The 19,973-nt window shown below is 38.6% G+C and overlaps 2 protein-coding genes across 6 annotated transcripts in view; both read right to left on the bottom strand.

Moving 5' to 3' along the window:
- Nucleotides 1–228: 228 nt before the first annotated feature.
- Nucleotides 229–16,090, bottom strand: pask (PAS domain containing serine/threonine kinase). 2 transcript variants are annotated; one of them, XM_089008265.1, is made up of 21 exons: nt 15,808–16,090; nt 15,498–15,722; nt 15,130–15,329; nt 14,345–14,515; nt 13,867–14,004; nt 12,381–12,515; nt 11,949–12,144; nt 11,586–11,767; nt 11,398–11,509; nt 9,890–10,067; nt 8,539–8,750; nt 7,296–7,425; nt 6,643–7,187; nt 5,679–5,821; nt 5,434–5,586; nt 4,033–4,158; nt 3,819–3,953; nt 3,541–3,740; nt 2,263–2,396; nt 895–1,044; nt 229–796 (listed from the first exon to the last, which is right to left on the bottom strand). In XM_089008265.1, exons 2-21 carry the CDS (start codon nt 15,700–15,702, stop codon nt 636–638), a joined length of 3,606 nt encoding a protein of 1,201 aa, XP_088864391.1. In that variant the 5' UTR covers nt 15,703–15,722; nt 15,808–16,090; the 3' UTR covers nt 229–635. The 2 variants fall into 2 exon arrangements, with proteins under 2 accessions (XP_088864391.1, XP_088864392.1); XM_089008266.1 differs by lacking the exon at nt 229–796 and adding an exon at nt 1,140–1,212 and having other exon boundaries at nt 915–1,044.
- A 933-nt stretch (nt 16,091–17,023) lies between these two features.
- kcnab1b (potassium voltage-gated channel subfamily A regulatory beta subunit 1b) overlaps nt 17,024–19,973 on the bottom strand; it is a 37,677-nt gene continuing 34,727 nt past the window's right edge. For all 4 annotated transcript variants that reach the window (XM_089008081.1, XM_089008080.1, XM_089008079.1 and 1 more), the window contains one exon: nt 17,024–18,878. In XM_089008081.1, coding sequence (XP_088864207.1) covers nt 18,789–18,878 — 90 coding nt within the window. In that variant the 3' untranslated portion in view covers nt 17,024–18,788. The remainder of the gene's footprint in view (nt 18,879–19,973) is intronic.

The following is a 19,973-nucleotide window of genomic DNA, read 5'->3' on the forward strand; positions in this document are numbered from 1 at the left end:
CAGTTCAAACCGGTCGGAACTGGTTCTGACCAGTTCAAACTGGTAATGGGATTACAAGTAATCTGATTAAGTGTAATACAATTGTAAGGCATTTTTGGCCGAAAAACATGACCATGTATAGTACGCTTTTAGCCAAAAGTAATACAACCAAGTCGTTTTTGGCAAAAAAAAAAACGACCATGTATCATCAGTTGACAAAAATAAGAGGACACAAGAGTTTTGCCACAAATAAGGATTTTAATCTGACTTCAATCACACGGAATTTGTGTCAAAACATCACGAGGTAAAATCATATTGCATGTTGCTTGTACAAATTGCAAAACAAATGTATTTCATTTATTACAGTTGAAGACAAACATTCAAAATCAAGGCAAAATATGTATTTGCGGATCCAAATAAATAGTTCAAATAAATATTATCTTTCATTTAGTGTTAAAATCAAATTGAATTTATACAGGTGAACTGATGAAATGTGTGAGGCACTGCGAGGATTTTTACTACTTTAAAATGCTTTAAAAAGACCTAAAAGAATAAATTAAAAAAGTCACTCCACAATTGTTTTTGTTTTTGTTTTGTTGCAGCCAATTCCTTAGACAAAACTTACATTGGCTGAACGGCTGGACTTTATTAAGTCTCTAGTTTTCATGGAGGTACTTCTGGAGCTCCGATTCCAAGGCCGCCATGGACAACTGATCTTCCTCGTCCTCCTCATCCGAAAGTGTGTCATCACCTTGGTCCGGGAACAAGTCTTGACCTCCATATCTTTGGGGAATGGACTCGTAGCGCTGCAGTGAACCTATTAAAAGGAGGAATACATATCATTCGTTCAGTCCTTATGTTATTCTGTTATTTGTGACTCAAATTGGAATCTTCTCTTCATTCTCGCGTACTCACAATTGCTTTGAGTTGCAGGGAACACCTCTGTCCAGGTGTACTCGGCCAGCGAAATGGGCTGGCTAATCCAGGGCTGCAGAAGCAGCTGGTCCAGGGTCATCCTTAGGGTGGGCTCGGGGTCCAGCAGCCCATATAACACAGTGTTGAGTTCTGGTACATACAACAAAGACGAATGTTAAAACATAGAAAGCATGTATTGTATAAGTGGAGTAAACAGTGTTGTGTCGGACACTAGGACCTCTTACCTAGCAGGAATGAGTGTTCAGAGCCACAGTGTGAAATAAAGAGTGTGTGCTCCTTTCTGTGATCCAGTGTAACCTTAAAGGACAACCGACACCATTTTTTTGTTTCCTAACTGACATCAGAAAAACGTTTTTTAGCATTTAAAATACCCAAAACACGCAGGCTGCTATTTTTAGTCAAATGCAAAACACCAATAAAAATGAGTTAAAGTGTCCCAAAACTACTTGAAAATGGAAATGGTGAATTTCAGAAGGTCCCGCCCCCTAGTTCGTGACGTCACGCCAGGACGTCTTGCCTTGCTCTCAAATCAAAACAATGGCTTCAGATTCGGAGAAGATGCTTCCTTGTTACTCATCCAGTTATGAATATGACTCAAATAGTTCTGAAGAGGAAAGCATAAATGTTTGCAATCGATTAAAGAAGTCCTTCCGTATCAATTCGAGCCGTCAGGACTCCAATGTAGCTCCCAGAAAATGCACAAGATGGCGCCCAAGCTCCGTTGGAAATGACCTGATTTGTCTGCTGGGAATTTGTGTCAACTAGTATCAAATAGTAGTCTTGGTGCAACACACGACGATTCACCATTGCGTTATTTATATGTTTTCCTTCTAATTTCACCATCAACACGAATCAACACGGAGTTTTCACACCAAACAAAGTACCCAAGATGCATTGTGCGTCGCTTTCTCGGTCAGGGGCGTTCCTTCAGTGACGTCACGTGGGGATCGTCATCAACTCAAAAACAAGACTTTGTCAATATTTAGTACGAGTCTTAAATCGTAAAATATAGCTAAATGCGGTGTAATCTTTGTAAAATACACTCAGTAGAAGTCATTTGAAGTGATTTTACAAATTATGGACACATCTTGTCCGGGGGCGTCAGTTGTCCTTTAACCTAAACAGCCCCCTCCTGCTTTATGCCTGCTGGGGTGAGAGGCGTGGTCCTTGTGTCTGCCACCGTATTATATTTACATTCGAAAGTCGGAATTACAAGCCATCATTCAATTGATTGATGAACGAATTGATGACATGTCCATTCATTCCAATGGGGTAAGCTGATTTGAGAAACAATCGATTTCCATTCATGACCATTAGAATGATGCCAAAAGCTACTAATGTCAATACCTGAGGAGAGTGGAAAAGGGGGATTGAGTTGGGCATCCAGGATCTCAGCCACACCACAGAACGGGTTCTCGCTAAACAGCAGCGTGTAGAGCAAAACCCCCAGAGACCACATTTCCAACTCGGGACCCTTGTAGCTGCACAAAGGACACATCGGCACACATTAACCAAGCGGTACGATGATCTCATCGGAACTTGGTTTATGTCAATATGAGAAGACAGCAAACGCGTGTTTGTCACTTCATTCACATTTAACGAACGTTTTAAATAACTTTACGATTGTTGTATGTGTGTAATTTAAAAGGCGCGTCGTCAACGTTTATGGCCCATCAAGGTCATAAAGGAGTGGAAACAGTGCTCTCATAACGGGATTCTGTCGTCAGGCGTAAGTAACGCTTTGGGAGAGCGGTGCCCATTGGCTATGACTGCGATTATTGAAAGAAACATTTAAAGGACAACCGACGCCTACGGACAAGTTGTGTCCATAAGTAGTAAAATCACTTCAAATGACTTCGACTGAGCGTATTTTACAAAGATTGCATGGAATATAGCTATATTTTACGTTTTAAGACTCGCGCTGAATATTTAGGAAGTCTTGTTTTCGAGCTGGTGACGATTCCTGATGTGACGTCACTGAAGGAACGCCCCTGACGGAGAAAGCGACACACAATGCATTTTGGGTACTTTGTTTGCTCTGAAAACTTTGTGTTGATGGCAAAATTAGAAGGAAAACACAGAAATAACGCAATGGTGAATCGTTGTGTGTTGCACCAAGACTACTATTTGATACTAGTTGACACAAATTCCCAGCGGACAAATCAGCCAATTTCCAACGGAGCTTGTGCGCCATCTTGTGCATTTTCTGGGAGCTACATTGGAGTCCTGATGGCTCGAATCGATACGGAAGGACTTCGATTGCAAACATTTATGCTTTCCTCTTCAGAACTATTTGAGTCATATTCATAACTGGATGTGTATCAAGAAAGCATCTTCTCCGAATCTGAAGCCGTTGTTTTGATTCTGGAGTGATGTCACGAAAAAGGGGGCGGGACCTTCTGAAACTCGCCATCTCCAAGGTTATTTTGAAGTACTTTTAGGACACTTTAACTCATTTTTATTGGTGTTTTGCATTTCACTAAAAATATCAGCCTGTGTGTTTTGGGTATTTTAGATGCAATAAAACGTTTTTCTGATGTCAGTTAGGAAACAACAAAAATGCTGTCGGTTGTCCTTTAAAAAGCGCATATTTTTTTGCAAAGATGCGATATACTGCACACATACGGGTTTCCTTGAAGTACTTCTGGGGAGCAGTATTCGAGCGTGCCGCAGAAATTGTAAAAGAGCTTCTCCGGAGCCATCATTGCCGCAGAACCAAAGTCGATGAGGCGAATGTGGAAACACTTATCAATGATGATATTTTCGTCTTTAATGTCTCGGTGCAGGATGTTCTTTGACCTCAGGTAGAAAATGGCCGCTACAAGCTGTGTGAGTGAAAGACAAAATTCAATGGCACCGTATCGCAAATCGCGCCGTCGATATGTTGTCCCGTATGGACAAACCTGTCGAAAAATGTAGCTGGCCAGTGGCTCGTCCAATCGTGGCTGCATGTCAATGAATTCAAAAAGGTCCAAACCGTCTCCGTGTTTCTCCATGACCATCTGGAAGTAACTCCCGTTCTCAAAGACCTCAAGCACCTGGCGGCAAAAGTCGAGCAAACGCGCACATAAGATGAAGCCATCGATGTGAGGTTGGGGAAAACGAGAGGTGGCTTACCTTGACGATGTTGTGATGTTGCACTCTGGTTAAGATGGCGATCTCCTGACTGACCTGTCCCAACATCGGGTCATCTACCCAGCAGTCGCTCACGATCCTGGCCTTGCTGATAAACTTCACAACGGTCTGAAAATGGATATCTGTACTTGAGTCACAGTAAAATGTCGTTTTTTTTTATTTTTAAAACTTTCGGTAAAGGAGTTAAATCAGTCCTTCTATTTTGGTTACAAGTATCTGTTCTTTTACAGTATTTTCCGGTGTATAAATCTCCCGGAAAAATATTAGGTCTACTCATATTGCTGCATAGGGAGTTTAAGATCAGTTTTTGTCAATGTTCTTTTTACGGTTTTCATTATCCCATTCCGGGTTAGTTTATTAATGAAAATTATGGTTTTCAATAAAAACTATAAGTAAAAAAAAAATCAATGTTCTGGCTAGCTAGCTAGCTATTAGCTAACTATATAGCTAGCTAGTTGGCTATTTGAGTCAGGAAACATATTAGCTATGTAGCTAGCTTGCTATATATTAGCTATTATTTTAACTAGCTCGCTCGCTTTCTATCTATTTGAGTTATTACGGGTTGAGTGAGCGCTGGCGTGTGTGGCTGCCTCTGCTCACCCACAGAAAAACTTATCCCGTGACTGTTTAGTTTTTTTTTTTTAACTTGATGTTACTTCTGGGTTGAGTGAATGCTGGCGCGTGAGAAAAATATCCTGTGACTGTAAAGTGTACTTGAGAGTTTTGAAAGGCGCTTATAAATGAAATGTATTATTATTTAATATCATTATTTTATTATTATTATTATTATAAGGCGTACCCCAAGGCGTACACTAGAGGCTAGGGTTACGCAATACATCTTCTGTAGGGGGTTTTGGGTGGGTGGGGGGGCTGCTGACCGTATTTGCGAGACCTGTTGTGGCTCAATATGACTTCACATACAGGTAACATCAGACTTACGACCAGCTCGACTTACGACCACGACCTCCAGACCCTATTTTTAAATTTTTAATTCTATGCCTGGCACCGGCAATGTGTACGACAATTTTGGCCAGCCAGCCAGCATCTCACTCTCGCACAGCAATCGACCGCGTGATGGCACCAGAGGGAGGGGAGTTTGCAAGTCATTTAGCCTCCGAGTTTCTATTCGACATTTTGAATGGATTTCAACTTACGACCATTTTGACTTACGACCGTTTGTTGGGAACGGAACTCGGTCGAAAGTCGGATGTTACCTGTATAAGGCGCACCTGCGTATAAGGCGCAGTCATCTATTGACAAAAATCAAGGCTTTTGGGCGCACCTTATACACTGGAAAATACGGTACTTTTATACAAAGCATCTGTATCATTTTTGGTCATTTTTGTCACAGCCGATCCGTCTTGCGTATGTGAAGATTCTTACTTCTTGCCCATCGCAGCGCCTTATTGCCTTCCAGACAAAACCAAACGCTCCTTTACCGACGGCTTTAATAGGCTTGTACTCTTCTTCAAAATGCCCGTCGCACGCCCGAGAGTTTTCGAGGTCCAGGGTGGAGCGCAGAACCTCGCCGGTCCTCTAAGGGAGGGATGTTGGAATAGACATACCGACGGATAAATAAATGTATCACTTGAATGATGTTTTTTTTTTGTTGTTGTCAACCGACTGACCTCTCCAAGAGCGGCTCCCGATTTGTCGAGCAGGGACGGATCTCGTTGCAACATTGACCAATGCTGGTCGGGCTTGCTGATCCACACGCAGAACATTTGTTTTCCATCGGCGAGGTCAGCTTTGACCACATCACACCGCACCTCTGGAGAGAGAAATTCAAAAAAATAGCGAGATCGTCAATCGATTGGCAGTCATTTGGGAGTCATACAACCAGGAAATATTTTCTATTTGCTGAACTATTGTGATTTTTGCATTTTAGGACAATGAAAGTGGATAGGAAAGCATTCATGCTTTTTTTTTTAAAACCTGAAACCACTGAAGGTAATCGGATCCATTGATTGATTGATCTTTTCTGATTTTACTATATTAGTTTGGTGTTTTTTTGTGATACTCTTTACTCCCCCATTGAAGATATTGCCAAATATTATATATTATAGGTGGGTTTTGAACATGCAACACTGCGATTCGATTATTGATCAAAGTTCAACACGAAAACATGGTTGAATGAAATTTAAGTAAAAAAAGTTAAAGTAAAAAAAGAAAATAAAAAATATATATATAATAAAAATAATAATTAAAAAAAAATATTTTTTATATTATATATATTTATATTATTATTTTTATATTATATATATTATAATATATATATATATATATAATTTTTATATTATTATTATTAACAAACAATTATTTTAGTAAATGTAAAAATATTAAAAATATATTGACAAATATTTTCATGCTCATTTATTAAATAATAATTGAAAAATTAAACAATTTTAAAATATCATTTTTTAAATTAATGAATAAATGATTGTAATTTTGTGTTTAATTTTAAAAATCAGTCATTGAAGGTGCGCCTTATAGTCTGCTGTGCTTTATAAAAGGAAAAAGTTTGAAAAGCCACCATTCATTGGTGGTGCGCCTAATAGACCAGAAAATACGGTAAATTGAACGAAGCCGTACCGACTCTCGTGCCGTCTCTGTGGTAAGCACTTCCTTCGAAACGTCCTTCAAGTAATGGCGGAGCCTCTGACTTGAGCGTATCTTTTTCCATCTTCTGTTTCTTCGGTGTGGATGTCGCAGGAAGGTCCATGATCGACTGCACTTCAGCATTTTCCCCAGTCAAACACAATTCCCGGACGCTTTCTGCGGGCGCGGACGAGAGAGGAGGCCACTGATCCGTCCCGGCCCGGTTCTCCAACCGCTCTTCCCCGGAGCGATTGTCGGCCTCCTTTTCGGTATCGACGGGTGGATCTTCGGCTTCAATGTCGCATGGTGAGGGTGTGCGAAGGAGCTCGGCCGTATCGCAGGATGTCATGGAGTGGTGCTGGTTTTCAACATTCGGCCCCGGGAGGCTGATCAGCACAGCGCTGCTTATATCCAGGTCAGCCAGGGCTCGGGTCACCAGGTCACCGTTGCTGTCCAGATCCAGGAAGTAGCTGACCTCCGCCTGGCATGGACCGGAAGCGCCGTGGCCAGGAAATTTTTCGCAAAAGCCGGAGGAAGACCTGGAATACGGGTAGACTCAATATTTCCATCCAACAGGAAAGCCGTTTACACCTAAGACTTTTGAAGATCCAAGTTAGTTAAAAAGGTGTTCAAGCTGAGAACCTGACCTGCTTTCCATTGAAATGACCTCAAAGCTGGAGTCTTGCAGGACAGATGTACATGGCCGTCCGTTTTTGTCAACACCAGAAGACTTGAAACCGGTCCTTCCAAAAGCTTGCTCAATTTGAGTGGGAGTACCTGAAGACGGCGGGAATGGAAATCTTTATGTTACAAAGACATCACGTATAGTGATACCTCAGCTTACGAACTTAACTGGTTCCCAGGAAGTGCGTGTAAGGCGAAAAGTGTGTCTTCCAAACATTAATTTCCCATAGGAAACCATTAAAAATTAGAATAATCCGTTTCCAGGTCCCCATAAAACATAATTTTCTACTAAATAAGCCTTAAAACTACACAAAATATACCTTATTTTATGTATAATAAATGTGCTATTGTATTGTAATTAAAGAAATAAACGGTACAGTATAATAAAGTACAGTAAAGTCTCGTTATATCGATATTCAAGGGAGTCCAAAAAAATATCGATATAACCGGGACTATCGATATATCCGACCCTGTTTGCATGTAATTTTCTCCGTGCGTGCATAGAAATAGTATCGATATAACCGGGACTATCGATATATCCGATATCGATATAACGAGACTTTACTGTAGTTTTATTAAGTTGCCGTGCTTTCTCGGCAATAATACCCTCACTCACAATGTCCCTTGGTAGCTGCTTTTCGTTCTTCCGAATGAACTAAAGGTTTTCAACCTCTTCTATTGCCTGAGACCGTTGCTTAGACAACACAGAAACACCCTTAGCTACACGTAGCAATGGTCGACTTAGCATCCTGGTAGTGGGACGCTAGGTCACACAAACGCACACCTTGTTTGTGTTTTTCGATGATCTCCTTCTGCTCGACCATAATTTTCTTTTGTGTCCTCTTCGGCTTAACACTAGCCTGTGGTGGGGTCTTTTTCTGTCCCAAAAAAGCAAAAGTACTCTACTCGATAACAAACCACGTCTGCACTGAGTGCCTCAAAGAAAGTGGGTGTGGAAACCTAGTCCGCCAGCCACGGTGGCGCTGTTCGACCGTGTGGTTTGGTGTTCTTCTGCCGAAAACTAGTCCGCAAGCCATTGTGGCGCTCAGTGTGTTTCCCAAAAACTAGTTCGTACGCCAAGATTATATTCTCCGGAATTTAATGTTCGTAAGGCGAAAAGTTCGCTAGCTAAAGCGTTCGGAAGCTGAGGTATCACTGTACAATAAGCGATGATCAGGAGCAAACTGGGATGTTGGCTAATAATACCTGCTGCGGCAATTTCATTTTCCAAACGCAGTTGTTCATGTTTATGTCTTGGCTGCTCAGTGGGAAGCATGGAGGTGTCATCTGCCCCAGGATGGTTTACCATGCCAAAAGTCTTCAAGAGAGCTTCGGTGGCATCGCCCGTCCCTGACAAGTGGTTACTACCGGCAGCGACCTGGGCAGCCTGCTGCAGTAGCTCTTCTGTGTCATTAGCACTGTAGATGGAAAAGATGGAAATGAGGTTCTTGTGCAATTCTTCATTTTTTTTAAATGGACTCCAACAAAGGTGTAGTTAACATTTTGTGGTAAATCTTGCTCAACGATTGAAAGTTGCACATGTCCACCAGATGGCGGAAAAGCTACGATGAACTCAAATTTCATACTTTACATTCCAGTGATACTTTTCATTGACAGAGGGTTGGTTCAGTTTCCAGGGGAATTGTGTTGCCGCACAGACTCAACCAAAATACAGTAAAGTCTCGTTATATCGATATTCAAGGGAGTCCGAAAAAATATCGATATAACCGGGACTATCGATATATCCGATATCGATATAACGAGACTTTACTGTATGTACAAAAGGTCACGATGCACTGTTACAGGGATGCATCTGGGAAATTTAAAAAGGGCGCCAGTTGGCCCGATCGTGTCTGAAAACAGGATCAAATTCTAAAATTGATTATCCCAATTTAACTATATTGTCGAAGTATACAAAACTGATTTGAAAAAAAAAATACATTCATAGGAGCATGATATTTCTAAATTGCAAATTAAAAAAAATATTATTTGACTAAAATCTATTTTTACTAATATACAATATAATCTTAACAGAATATAATGAGGTGGTGAAATCCTAATTGTGGTTCAATAAAAAGTACTTAGAAGTTACGAAAACGCTTCTTAAACCACAAATGGAACAGTGAAATGATAAAAGGGAAAGCAGGCGGTGACTGACTGGGCCTTCTCATGTCACATGAAAGCATATTTTTTCAACGATTCAGCACATACAGGTAACATCCGAGTTACGACCACCCGTACTTATGACCACCAGACCCTTTTTTTAAATTCTACGCCTGGCACCGCAACGCGCCAGCAGCCGGCAACGCTGGCTATATGACATCATATACTATCGTGTCGTGTAAACGTCACGTCGGCCATTTCGAATGGATTTTGACTTACGACCGTTTGACTTACGACCGTTTTGTCAGAACTGAACCCATTCGTAACTTGGATGTTACCCGTATTTATCGTCCTGAGGGATTATAATGAGCACCCCAAAAAAAAAAATAATAATAATAATAAAGTCAACACACAGACAAACTCACGAAACGACCACGATGTCCGAACGACTTACTTAACAACGCGCGTGGAAGAGACAGCGGGTGAAGACAAAGTGGACAACGCGCTTCCCCGTTTGTCAAGTCTGGCACAGTTGCCGGTGAAGATGCGGCCTCTGCCCGTGGATGATCTGCCTCGGCAGGCCTCCTGTACCGTGGCCATGTCTCCAGCTACCAGCGAGGACGGGTCCATGACTGAGATTAAAGGAACAATTAACATATAGTGAGAGGTGTTTTTTGAACATGGAACATTGCGATTCGATTATTGATCAGAGTTCTACAAGACAACACGGTTGGATGAACTTTATGTTCAAGTAAAAAAATTATATATATATATATATATATATATATATATATTATTTTTTTTTTTCCTATAAAAATAACAATTTAAAAAAAAATTATTTTTTTTACAAAAAGGCAGATGGGGCGGGTTATGTCAAATTAATTTAGTAAAATTAAAAATAGAAATTAAAAGTTAATAACAAAGTAATATTTTCATGATCATTTATGGTATAATAAATGAAAAATTAAACCTAATTTTTAAATAGCATTTTTCTTTTTAAATCAACAAATAAATGATTGTCATTTTGTGTTTAATTTTACAACATTTGTTATTATTTATTTATTTATTATTATTATTTATTTTTATCTGCTAGACTAATAAAGACAAATCCAATCCAACCCAATTATATTGACAGGATAATTCCCTTTTTTGTTCCTATTAAAAATATCAAATGTTAACAAAAAAAAACTTATTTATACAAATCATTACAAGTATTAAAGAGCAATGTTTTGTCCAAAATCAATCAATAATTACATTTCAATCAATTTTTAGAGAAAAACTGAGATTACAAAAACTATTAAATGACTGGATCATGAAAATACACGACAGGCCGTATGAGGGCGACTTTGCCCACCGCAATGCTTCCATGTAAACTGCCAATCCAGCTACATATATCAAATTTTTATACAGACGCTCCCCTACTTACAAACACTCCAGTTACGAACAACGGTACATACGAACATTTTTGTAGTAACACGTATTCTCTGCAGTTGTACATATCTTTATAGAACATATTTTTATTAAATGTTTATTTTTCAGTACAAACCAAAACAGGTTTCTTATGCAAACCTTAAATATACTTATATAAACCTTAAACATACTTATATAAGCCTTAAGCATACATCCCATACAAAATATGGCACTGAAGCAACTTACGAACAAATTCAACTTACGAACGACCATTAGGAACGTATTTCGTTTGTAAGTTGGGGAACGTCTGTACTGTATTTTTATACTTTGCACTATGTACAGGTCTTTTTATGAATTTATTTTGTGCAGTTCTACATTTCAGTCTCCTGGCATTTCCTTTTATGCATAGAATATTGTGTTTTATCTGATGACATCCCCCGAACCGTTTCAATATTGCTTGCTGTATATTGCAAATTTCCCCATTGTTGGAACTAGTATTCAAGAATTTCTGATTCTGATATGATCAAACAGCTGCTGGATGTCAATTCTCACCAGATTTCGCTGAACTTTTGACAGATTCCGCTTGAGACTCAGGGAAGGGACTGATCTTCCTCACCGAATCGGACATCCATCCATAAAAACCGGGCATGAGGAAAGTGACACACTGCGGACGACAGAGAGCAGCGATGATAAACGAGTCTTGTGAAAGCCCGCCCCCGATCCCGCCCTCATTGGCGAACCTTTCCCAGCAGCTCGCCCTTGCTGTACCCGAACAGACCGAGCGCCTGTCGATTGTGGATGCTACAGATTGAGCCGTCTGCATGCAGCAGGAGGAGGCCGCACGCTGGGGCAAATGCCCAGATGGTTCCATTGTATTCGAGTGTGGAACTGGGGTTGAGGATCCTGTCGTCTCCCTTGACGCCTGCGGAAAGTCATGACAAAAAGAACAATCGGTGAAATGATGAGTGGAACATTTCGAGGACAGGCTAAAAATCAACTGGTGTGACTATTGCATGAATCTATGAGGTGAAAAAAAAAAGTTTGAAACAAAATGTTAAAGTTATTCTTGACGCTGAACCACATCGATAGGAAAAACAATTTACCAGATTGCCGACAACATTCAGGTGGTAAATCTTGGGCCTTGTGTGCATCTTCTCCGCCGAGACTCTCCGAGGAGCATGAGAAGCTCATCCGCTGTTGTTGCGGTCTTCCGCACTGTACCGCCCCCTGAAGCTTAACGCACATCGGCACCGATACGCCTTCTCGACTTTGACCGCAGACTCTCTGAACTCTCAGCATCTACCAGGAAGAAAGAAAGCACAAGTGCGATATTAGATACAGTAAAGTCTCGTTATATCGATATTCAAGGGAGTCCGAAAAAATATCGATATAACCGGGACTATCGAAATATCCGACCATGTTTGCATGTAATTTTCTCAGTGCGTGCATAGAAATAGTATCGATATAACCGGGACTATCGATATATCCGATATCGATATAACGAGACTTTACTGTATTAGGCTAATTGGACTTACTTTGGGCAATGTCTGACAGTGCAGGGGAATTTGTAAAGAGGGGATGAGCTCCGTTACAGAGATTCCTTTTAAGTCCTCAGGATGGTGGTATCCGTGGAGTTGAGCAAATGTAGAGTCACAGGTAAGAATTTTGCCCTAAAAGTGAAAAAAAAAAAAAACAAAACAAAAGCAATTGTAATACTGACCCAAATTACAACTCAAATTTCGACGTGGGTCAGACGATCAACCGGAAAGTCAATGAAGGCGATCCCGTTAGCTTAATAATTGTGTTCTTAATCCTGTTTTAAATGTTGACATTAATTCATTCACTGCCAGACAATGTGCAAATATGTGTCCACTCCAGTGCCAGGGTTTTTGTCATTTTCACTCAAATTGCAGGAACCACAAAAGATTACATTTTAGAACTACAATAAACATTAAATACAGCATTAGAAACCTTATACTCTCTTCTTTCATCAGAAAAAGAGTTAATTTCTAAATTATATGGGTCTGGAGTTATCTGAGTGAAAGTGGGGGCGGATGTACAAAAGGCAAATGTTGCTCTTTCGAGGGAGGGAAAAACACAGAAAGAGGTCTGATCGGAGCTTGATTCGCACCCTCCGCTGCCTGCAAGAAAAACCAAAACCCGAACAAATTCGGGAATGGCGCTCCACGTCATGCTTTTCAATTCCTGAATGAATTCGGGAATGGCAGTGAATGACGTAATTGCTAATAATAATAATAATAATAATAATAATAATAATAATAATAATAATAATTTGATTTTTGGTTTTATTGTTCTGTGTATTGTTATTTTGATTGTAAAGTGTCCTTGAGTGTTCAGAAAGGCGCTTCGAAATTAAATGTATGATTATTATTACAAATAATATTAATTAGACTATCTTTAGTGGTAATGTGGCCTAGGGGGACCCTCCGCACCCTGCCAACCACCTTTTCCAGCTACTTACTCCCCTCAGGCAGGCGCTACCGTTCCATTTGCACCAAATCCAGCAGACATTTAAACAGCTTCTTCCCCCAAGCCATTAACTCTCTAAACAGTAACCCAAATAGAACTGTATAGTGCCTCCATTTTTCTTACGATGATACTAGTGCAGCGTGTTCTACCGGAGACAAATTCCTTGTTTGTTCTACATACTTGGCAATAAAGATGATTCTGATAATATGATTGTGTTCCGTACACAATAGAGGAACGAACTACGGGAGGTGGAAAAGCACCCACCAGAAAAACTTATCCTGTGACTGTAAAGTGACCTTGAGAGTTTAGAAAAGCGCTTATAAATGAAATGTATTATTATTATTATTATTATTATTATTGTAACCTATACCACAATATAAATTTTTGTTGTTGTTTTTCTTCAAGCTTGAATTTCTCATTAAATTCTTGTCTCAAATTACAATGGTGAATCAAATGTTGCTAAATAACATGACAACACAGTTATTGCATGTTAGAAAAATAGGAAAACTGCTTAAAATAAAATTCACTTACATCTTGCGTAAACGTCAGAGAAGCGGAAATCCGTTCCACGCTCTCCATCTTGACGAGGAGATGTTCTTCATTTCGTGACATTTTGCGAGTACACGACGCCACCATTGGCACCTCGCCGGACGGTGTCAGAACGTCAACCTACAAGAAGAGGAAGGCGATAGTGACAAAATATTTAATAATTATGCATTACATTTTAAGCGCCTTTCAAAGCTCTCAGGGACACTTTAAAGTCACGGACAAGCATAGGTACTATAATAAATAAAATACAATCACAAATAGAATACAGTAAATAAAATACAATTATAAATAGAAACGAGAGAGAGAACTACACAGAAAATGTTATTTTAAACAGGTGGGTTTTGAGATGGAACTTGAAGGTTCCCCAGATTCAATCTCTCCCAATAATCATCGGCGCACATGGATGACAAGTCATTGGTTGTGGCCAAGGTCAAGATGCTTGAAAGGGTCGGCAACATACCACGAGCCCAGATACTGATCCAACACCGCCATCCATTAGCAGACAGTCCTCAGGCAACGCAGCTTCCAAAACCTGAGTGGTTTTCTTCAAAATCGACATCAACTTTGTTCCATGCAACACATCCGGAGTGCACGCAAACAGTTTGTAGGCTTCATCATTGGCTGATATTATCTTTAAAAAAAAAGTAACAATAATAAGAATAAATGTTTTTTTTTTAATTCATTTAACATGTTATAAAACAGTATTTCCCAACTTTTACTGAGCCAAAAGACAGATTTGGTAGATTTTAAGTGTGTTGCTTTGCTATAATAATAATAATAATAATAATAATAATAATAATAATAATAATAATAATAATAATAATCTTTTCCTTTTGGCATTTCCCTTCAAGGGGTCGCCACAGCAAATTAGTGTCCTCCATCTTTAAAGGTTTGATCCGCATGTTTGTTTTGGCCAAGCTTTTGCGTCGGATGCCCTTCCTGATAATAAAAATAATAATAATGATGATAATCATCGAAATAATAATAATAATAATAATAATAATAATAATACATTTAATTTATAAGCGCCTTTCAAAACTCTCAACGTCCCTTTACAATCACAGGATAGATTTTTCTGTGGATTAGCAGCGGCAGCCACACGCGCCAGCATTCACTCAACCCGGAACAACTCAAATTGAATATAATTCATTTTCTACCACAGCCGGTAAATTTCCATCTGTGGAATTAATAATGTGCTGCAGCAGAATTTGGGTAAACACTGTTCGAAACACAAGATAACTGTACCTCTCTGCTTTTGCGATCTACTGTCAGAAGCACTTTGCTTGGATTGAGTGTCTGTAAGGAGACGGGCAGCCCCAAATCTGTAGAAACAAGCTGATGATAAAGCTTGTCTTCTGTCTCCGACATTGATGGTGGGCATGGAAGGGCATCAATAGATGTGTCCGAGATAGGATGCAGGCAGGACAATAAGGGCTTTGCTGCTGCTATTGAACGAAAATATAACAAAAATCCTCAAGTCAGTCATTAAAAATGAAGACAATATAATTGGTGCAAACATTTTATTATTATTCGGAATGAAAAAAAAAATCACATCTCACGAGTAATTAATTTATTTTAAACAAAGTGTTACACGACTTCTGGGCATCGCTTACCTGAGGATTGTCCACAAAAGTAACGTCGTTGTAATTCTAACATCTTTCTTATTTGCAGTGGTCTCTGGACACAGGGGAATGACCTATTTAAGTCGAATTCGTCCCCTAACAGGTCGGAGGAGAGATCAGGTACTACACAAATCGTCGCTCTTTTCTCCACCAAGTGCCCCGCGGCTTCAAAACGAGACTCGGTGGCGAGCGACATTGTTGTTGTAGGTTCTCCAGCTGCAATCAGTGATTCACGAGAATTGACAGACTGGCTTGTAAAAAATAAAGCGTTTGTGTGACAGACATTAAATGCACGACTCACCAACTTAAATCAGATGACTTTGAATCACACAATGGACGCCGCGGTTTGTTGACGACTGTCGACAAGGAAACGCTAACTCTCTAGTGTTATTAGCTTCGACATGTTAGCATGTAATTTATCCAATCGCACTTCCAACTAAATTACGTTTCACCTAGCTCAAAATGGAGTCGCGCCAGCCACTGTTGTTTTTAAGACGCTAAAAAAGGGGGACATTTGGAATCAATACATCGTGTTTAGCTAACTAGAGACGTTTTTATTCGTAAATCGCGGGCTTCGCGTAACAGCTGAATTGATTACCATACACAGGAAGTGAATTAGAACCAATCAAAACACACAGTTCAAAATTGGAACCGCTGATTGGATTAAGTAAATTAAATACCCGCCTATATTTCTGTGGCGACAGCGCCACTGGCCAGTCAAATCGATTCTATTTTATTCAGTGAGCTTAAACTACTGTACACTGAAAACAACAATAATAATAATAATAATAATAATAATAATAATAATAATAATAATAATAATAATAATAATAATAATAATAATAATAATAACAATAATAATAATAATAATAATAATAATAATAATAATAATAATAATAATAATAATAATAATAATTCATTTATAAGCGCCTTTCCTCTCAAGGTCATCCCAACAAACGAGTGAAGTTAATTACGGCTCTTTTGGCTCGGCTCACTAAAAGGATCAGGCTTTTTCGGCTCCCAAATGGCTCCTCAATTAGTTTTTTGTTGTTGCTTAAATTAATTTATTTCCAAAAATAATGTAAAATAATATGTAAAACGAATTACAAATGTTAAATATATACAATATATCATTTTAAAAATGTATGTGGCTTTATTTATATTCCTCTGTGTGTGTATGTGTGTGTGTGTTTTTTTTTTTTTTTACAAATCCTTGCGCCTTTAATCGAAGAGGGGGGAAGTCGGGTCTTACAAGCGACTTATAAGAGCCGTTTCGTTCGCTAACGTCACATCATTCCAAAAAACTCGAACATTCAAACCCTAACAAAGCAATCTTCAATTCACATTAAAATAAACGAGAGAATATGCAAACACCACACACAAAACCACACAAATATTACCAAGTGTAAATGTTTGCATATTACGAACATTTATTTTTTTTTTAAATTGACACAATTTTGTCTTTCCCAGGTCTCACAGGGTGCTCGAACGATACATACCGGGCTGAGAAAATAATGAATATATTTTATTGTGGCATTGCTGTGTGGAGTTTGCATGTTCTCACCTTGCTTCCTATTCTTCACCTTCACACTGTAACGCCATCTCTATCAGTAAGCATGATACAACTCACACGTTAGCTCATGGTTTACTTTCAGAAGTTTGCAAAATGGTATCACCTAAATAAAACGAGTTAGCCCTTTTCAATGAAAAAAACAACAACTGTTATAATGTCTTTATTCCTATTTACAACTCCAATGAACCACGTCAAAGAATACACATGAACAAAACAAAGACCCATTACGTGAATGGTTTTTGGAATAAATTACTCGGAACACCGTTTAATAATGTGTGTTTTCATTCGCTAGGCTTATATGGCTTTGTTGCTTTATGTGCTTCCCCGTTTATCATCTCGGCAACGCTGACATTGTCCAACCACAAGGGTGGAGCTAAAAAGAGATGAAGGTAAACAATAGGAGAGAAGGATGACACAAATTGTTCTTCAAGTAAAACACTTTACTATCAGTACAGCACAGGTGTTTCGGAAAAAAAATATATTAGCTGAGCTCTTCTCGGTTCATCCTATATGAGAATAGTTTATCACGTTGATGGCTTCAGATGGAGATACAAAAAAAAAAGAAATGCAAAGTAGTAGCAAGTACTACTGAGCAGGCCCAATTAGACCGGTTATGTGATGTTGTTAACACCTCACAAACATCAAGTGAGGCAAAATTGTATTTATCTTCAAACATAGATCCACTTTAAAGGACAACCGACGTAACTTTTTTGTTTCCTAACTGACATCAGAAAAATGTTTTATAGCATCTAAAATACCGTAAACACGCAGTACGATATTTTTATTCAAATGCAAAACACCAATAAAAATGACTTAAGGTGTCCAGAATCTGCAAAAAATTGAGCTGCGAATTGGGCATTTTCAGAATGTCCCGCCCCCAGTTCGTGACGTCACGCCAAGACGTCTTGCATTGCTGGAGAATCAAAAAAATGGCTTCAGATTCAGAGAATATGCTTTTTTGTTACACATCCAGTTATGAATATGATTCAAATAGTTCTGAATAGGAAAGCATACGTGTTTGCAATCGATTAAATAATTTATTCCGTGTCATTTTCAGGCATCTGGACTGCAATGTAGCATCCCAGAAAAGAGGCAGAAAATGGCGACCTCTTGTAGACATGACAGTGTATTGCGTTTCCACAGGCTGATAAATTCCTTATATGGAGCTTGGATGCCCTCTTCTGGCGCACCACGAGGTTTTCAGACCAAACAAGCATTGACGTGATGGAAGGACTGCTACAATGTGTCTTTTTTTTTTCAGTCAGGGGCGTTCATTCAGTGACGTCACGTACGGACTCGTCACCAACTGAAAAACAAGACTTCCGGAATATTCAGCACGAGTCTTAAAACTTAAAATATAGCTATAGGCGGTGGAATCTTTGTAAAATACGCTCAGTAGAAGTCATTTGAAGCCATTTTACAAATTATGGACACAACTTGTCCGGAGATGTCGGTTGTCCTTGAAGTGATTCGCTGCATGGCAATGATGTCGCTTGATTTTTCTCACCTCTTACCGAATTCCTTTGCACTATTCTCAATTTTTGACCTTGAACATTGTGCACATAAGACATCTCGGGGGGGAAAAGAAGAATGATTCAGAACATGGTACACAACCACTAACGAGCATAAGTTGGGGCACTCGTTGTTGCGCCATGGTTGTACACGTGATCTTTGATAGACTTTTCAGCGACAGTTTTCCGAGAGTCATCCTAATGGTGGTAGTCTTTTTTGCTGTGCGGACGATTCCCCAGGATGTGATCCACTTCTGAGGCGATGCCTGCTGTCATCTTTGGAATCACCTGGAGTTCACATAGCATCGCTTTAATATGTGATCAAAGAATGACAACGTTCGCTTGGAAAAATGACTAATAACATACGTAAGGAACCCACAAAAGCACTGGTGGCAAACTCAAGGCCCGAGGGCCAGATTCAACACGTCGGGTCATTTTATGTGGCCCGCGGATGCAAATCATGGGTGTCAACTTGCTACAATCTGTACTGCAATGTCAAAGTGTCATGTGTAATAAATAATGGAGAGATTTTGCAATAATTTTGTGACCCCGTTTACACTCAAACAAAAATTGGGGGAAAAAAATAATTCACTTGACTGATTTCAAAACTTGTTATGTATTGTGTATAGTTATAATTTTGTTGTTTTCACTGCTGTAATGTTATTTATTCATGTGCTTTCACTGTATGTGTTTATTTATGTAATTGTGTTTGTTTAATTTTCTGTTATTATTCTGTATTATTCATTCTTTATTTATGTACTTGTGTGTTCATTAATTTATTTACTCGTTTGTTCATGTGTGTTCATTTATGTTTATTTATGTATTTATTTATTTTTCTGTTGATGTGTGTATTTATTTATTTATTTAATATGCATTTATTTATTTATGTACTTCTGTGTTCATGTATTTATTTATTTATGTAAATATTTATTTATTTACCTGTGTGTTCATGTATTTATTTATTTAAGTATTTATTTTCTGTTTATGTATTTATTTATTTATTATGCATTTATTTAGTTATGTACTTGTGTGTTCATGAATATATGCATTTGTTTATTCATGTGTGTATTTATTAAATTGTGTTTATTTATGTATTTTTATTATTATTTTTTCTGTTGATGCGTTTATTTATTTAATATTCATTTATTTGTGTACTTGTGTATGAATTATATATTCATTCATGTATTTATTTATTTATGTGTTTATATAAATATTTATGTGCTTATTTATTCATCAGTTTATTTATTTATTTTCTGTTTATTCATTTATTTATGTTCTTGAGTATGTATGTATGTATGTATGTATGTATGTATGTATGTATGTATGTATGTATGTATGTATGTATGTATGTATGTATTTATTGGGGATATGGAATTGGGGATA

The sequence above is a fragment of the Hippocampus bargibanti genome, linkage group LG11 (assembly GCF_051943395.1).
Source record: "Hippocampus bargibanti isolate YZ-2025 linkage group LG11, ASM5194339v1, whole genome shotgun sequence".
Classification (NCBI taxonomy): Eukaryota; Metazoa; Chordata; class Actinopteri; order Syngnathiformes; family Syngnathidae; genus Hippocampus; species Hippocampus bargibanti.

Bases quoted from the DNA above. Each gene is read 5' to 3' on its own strand.
- pask (XM_089008265.1), bottom strand. From the start codon at position 15,702: ATGTCGCTCGCCACCGAGTCTCGTTTTGAAGCCGCGGGGCACTTGGTG. The intron at 14,005-14,344 runs GTATGTTGCCGA...CTCTTCTTGTAG, and splicing joins GATCAGTATCTGGGCTCGTG to GTTGACGTTCTGACACCGTC. The intron at 1,045-2,262 runs GTATTGACATTA...TGTATGTACCAG, and splicing joins CCCTTTTCCACTCTCCTCAG to AACTCAACACTGTGTTATAT.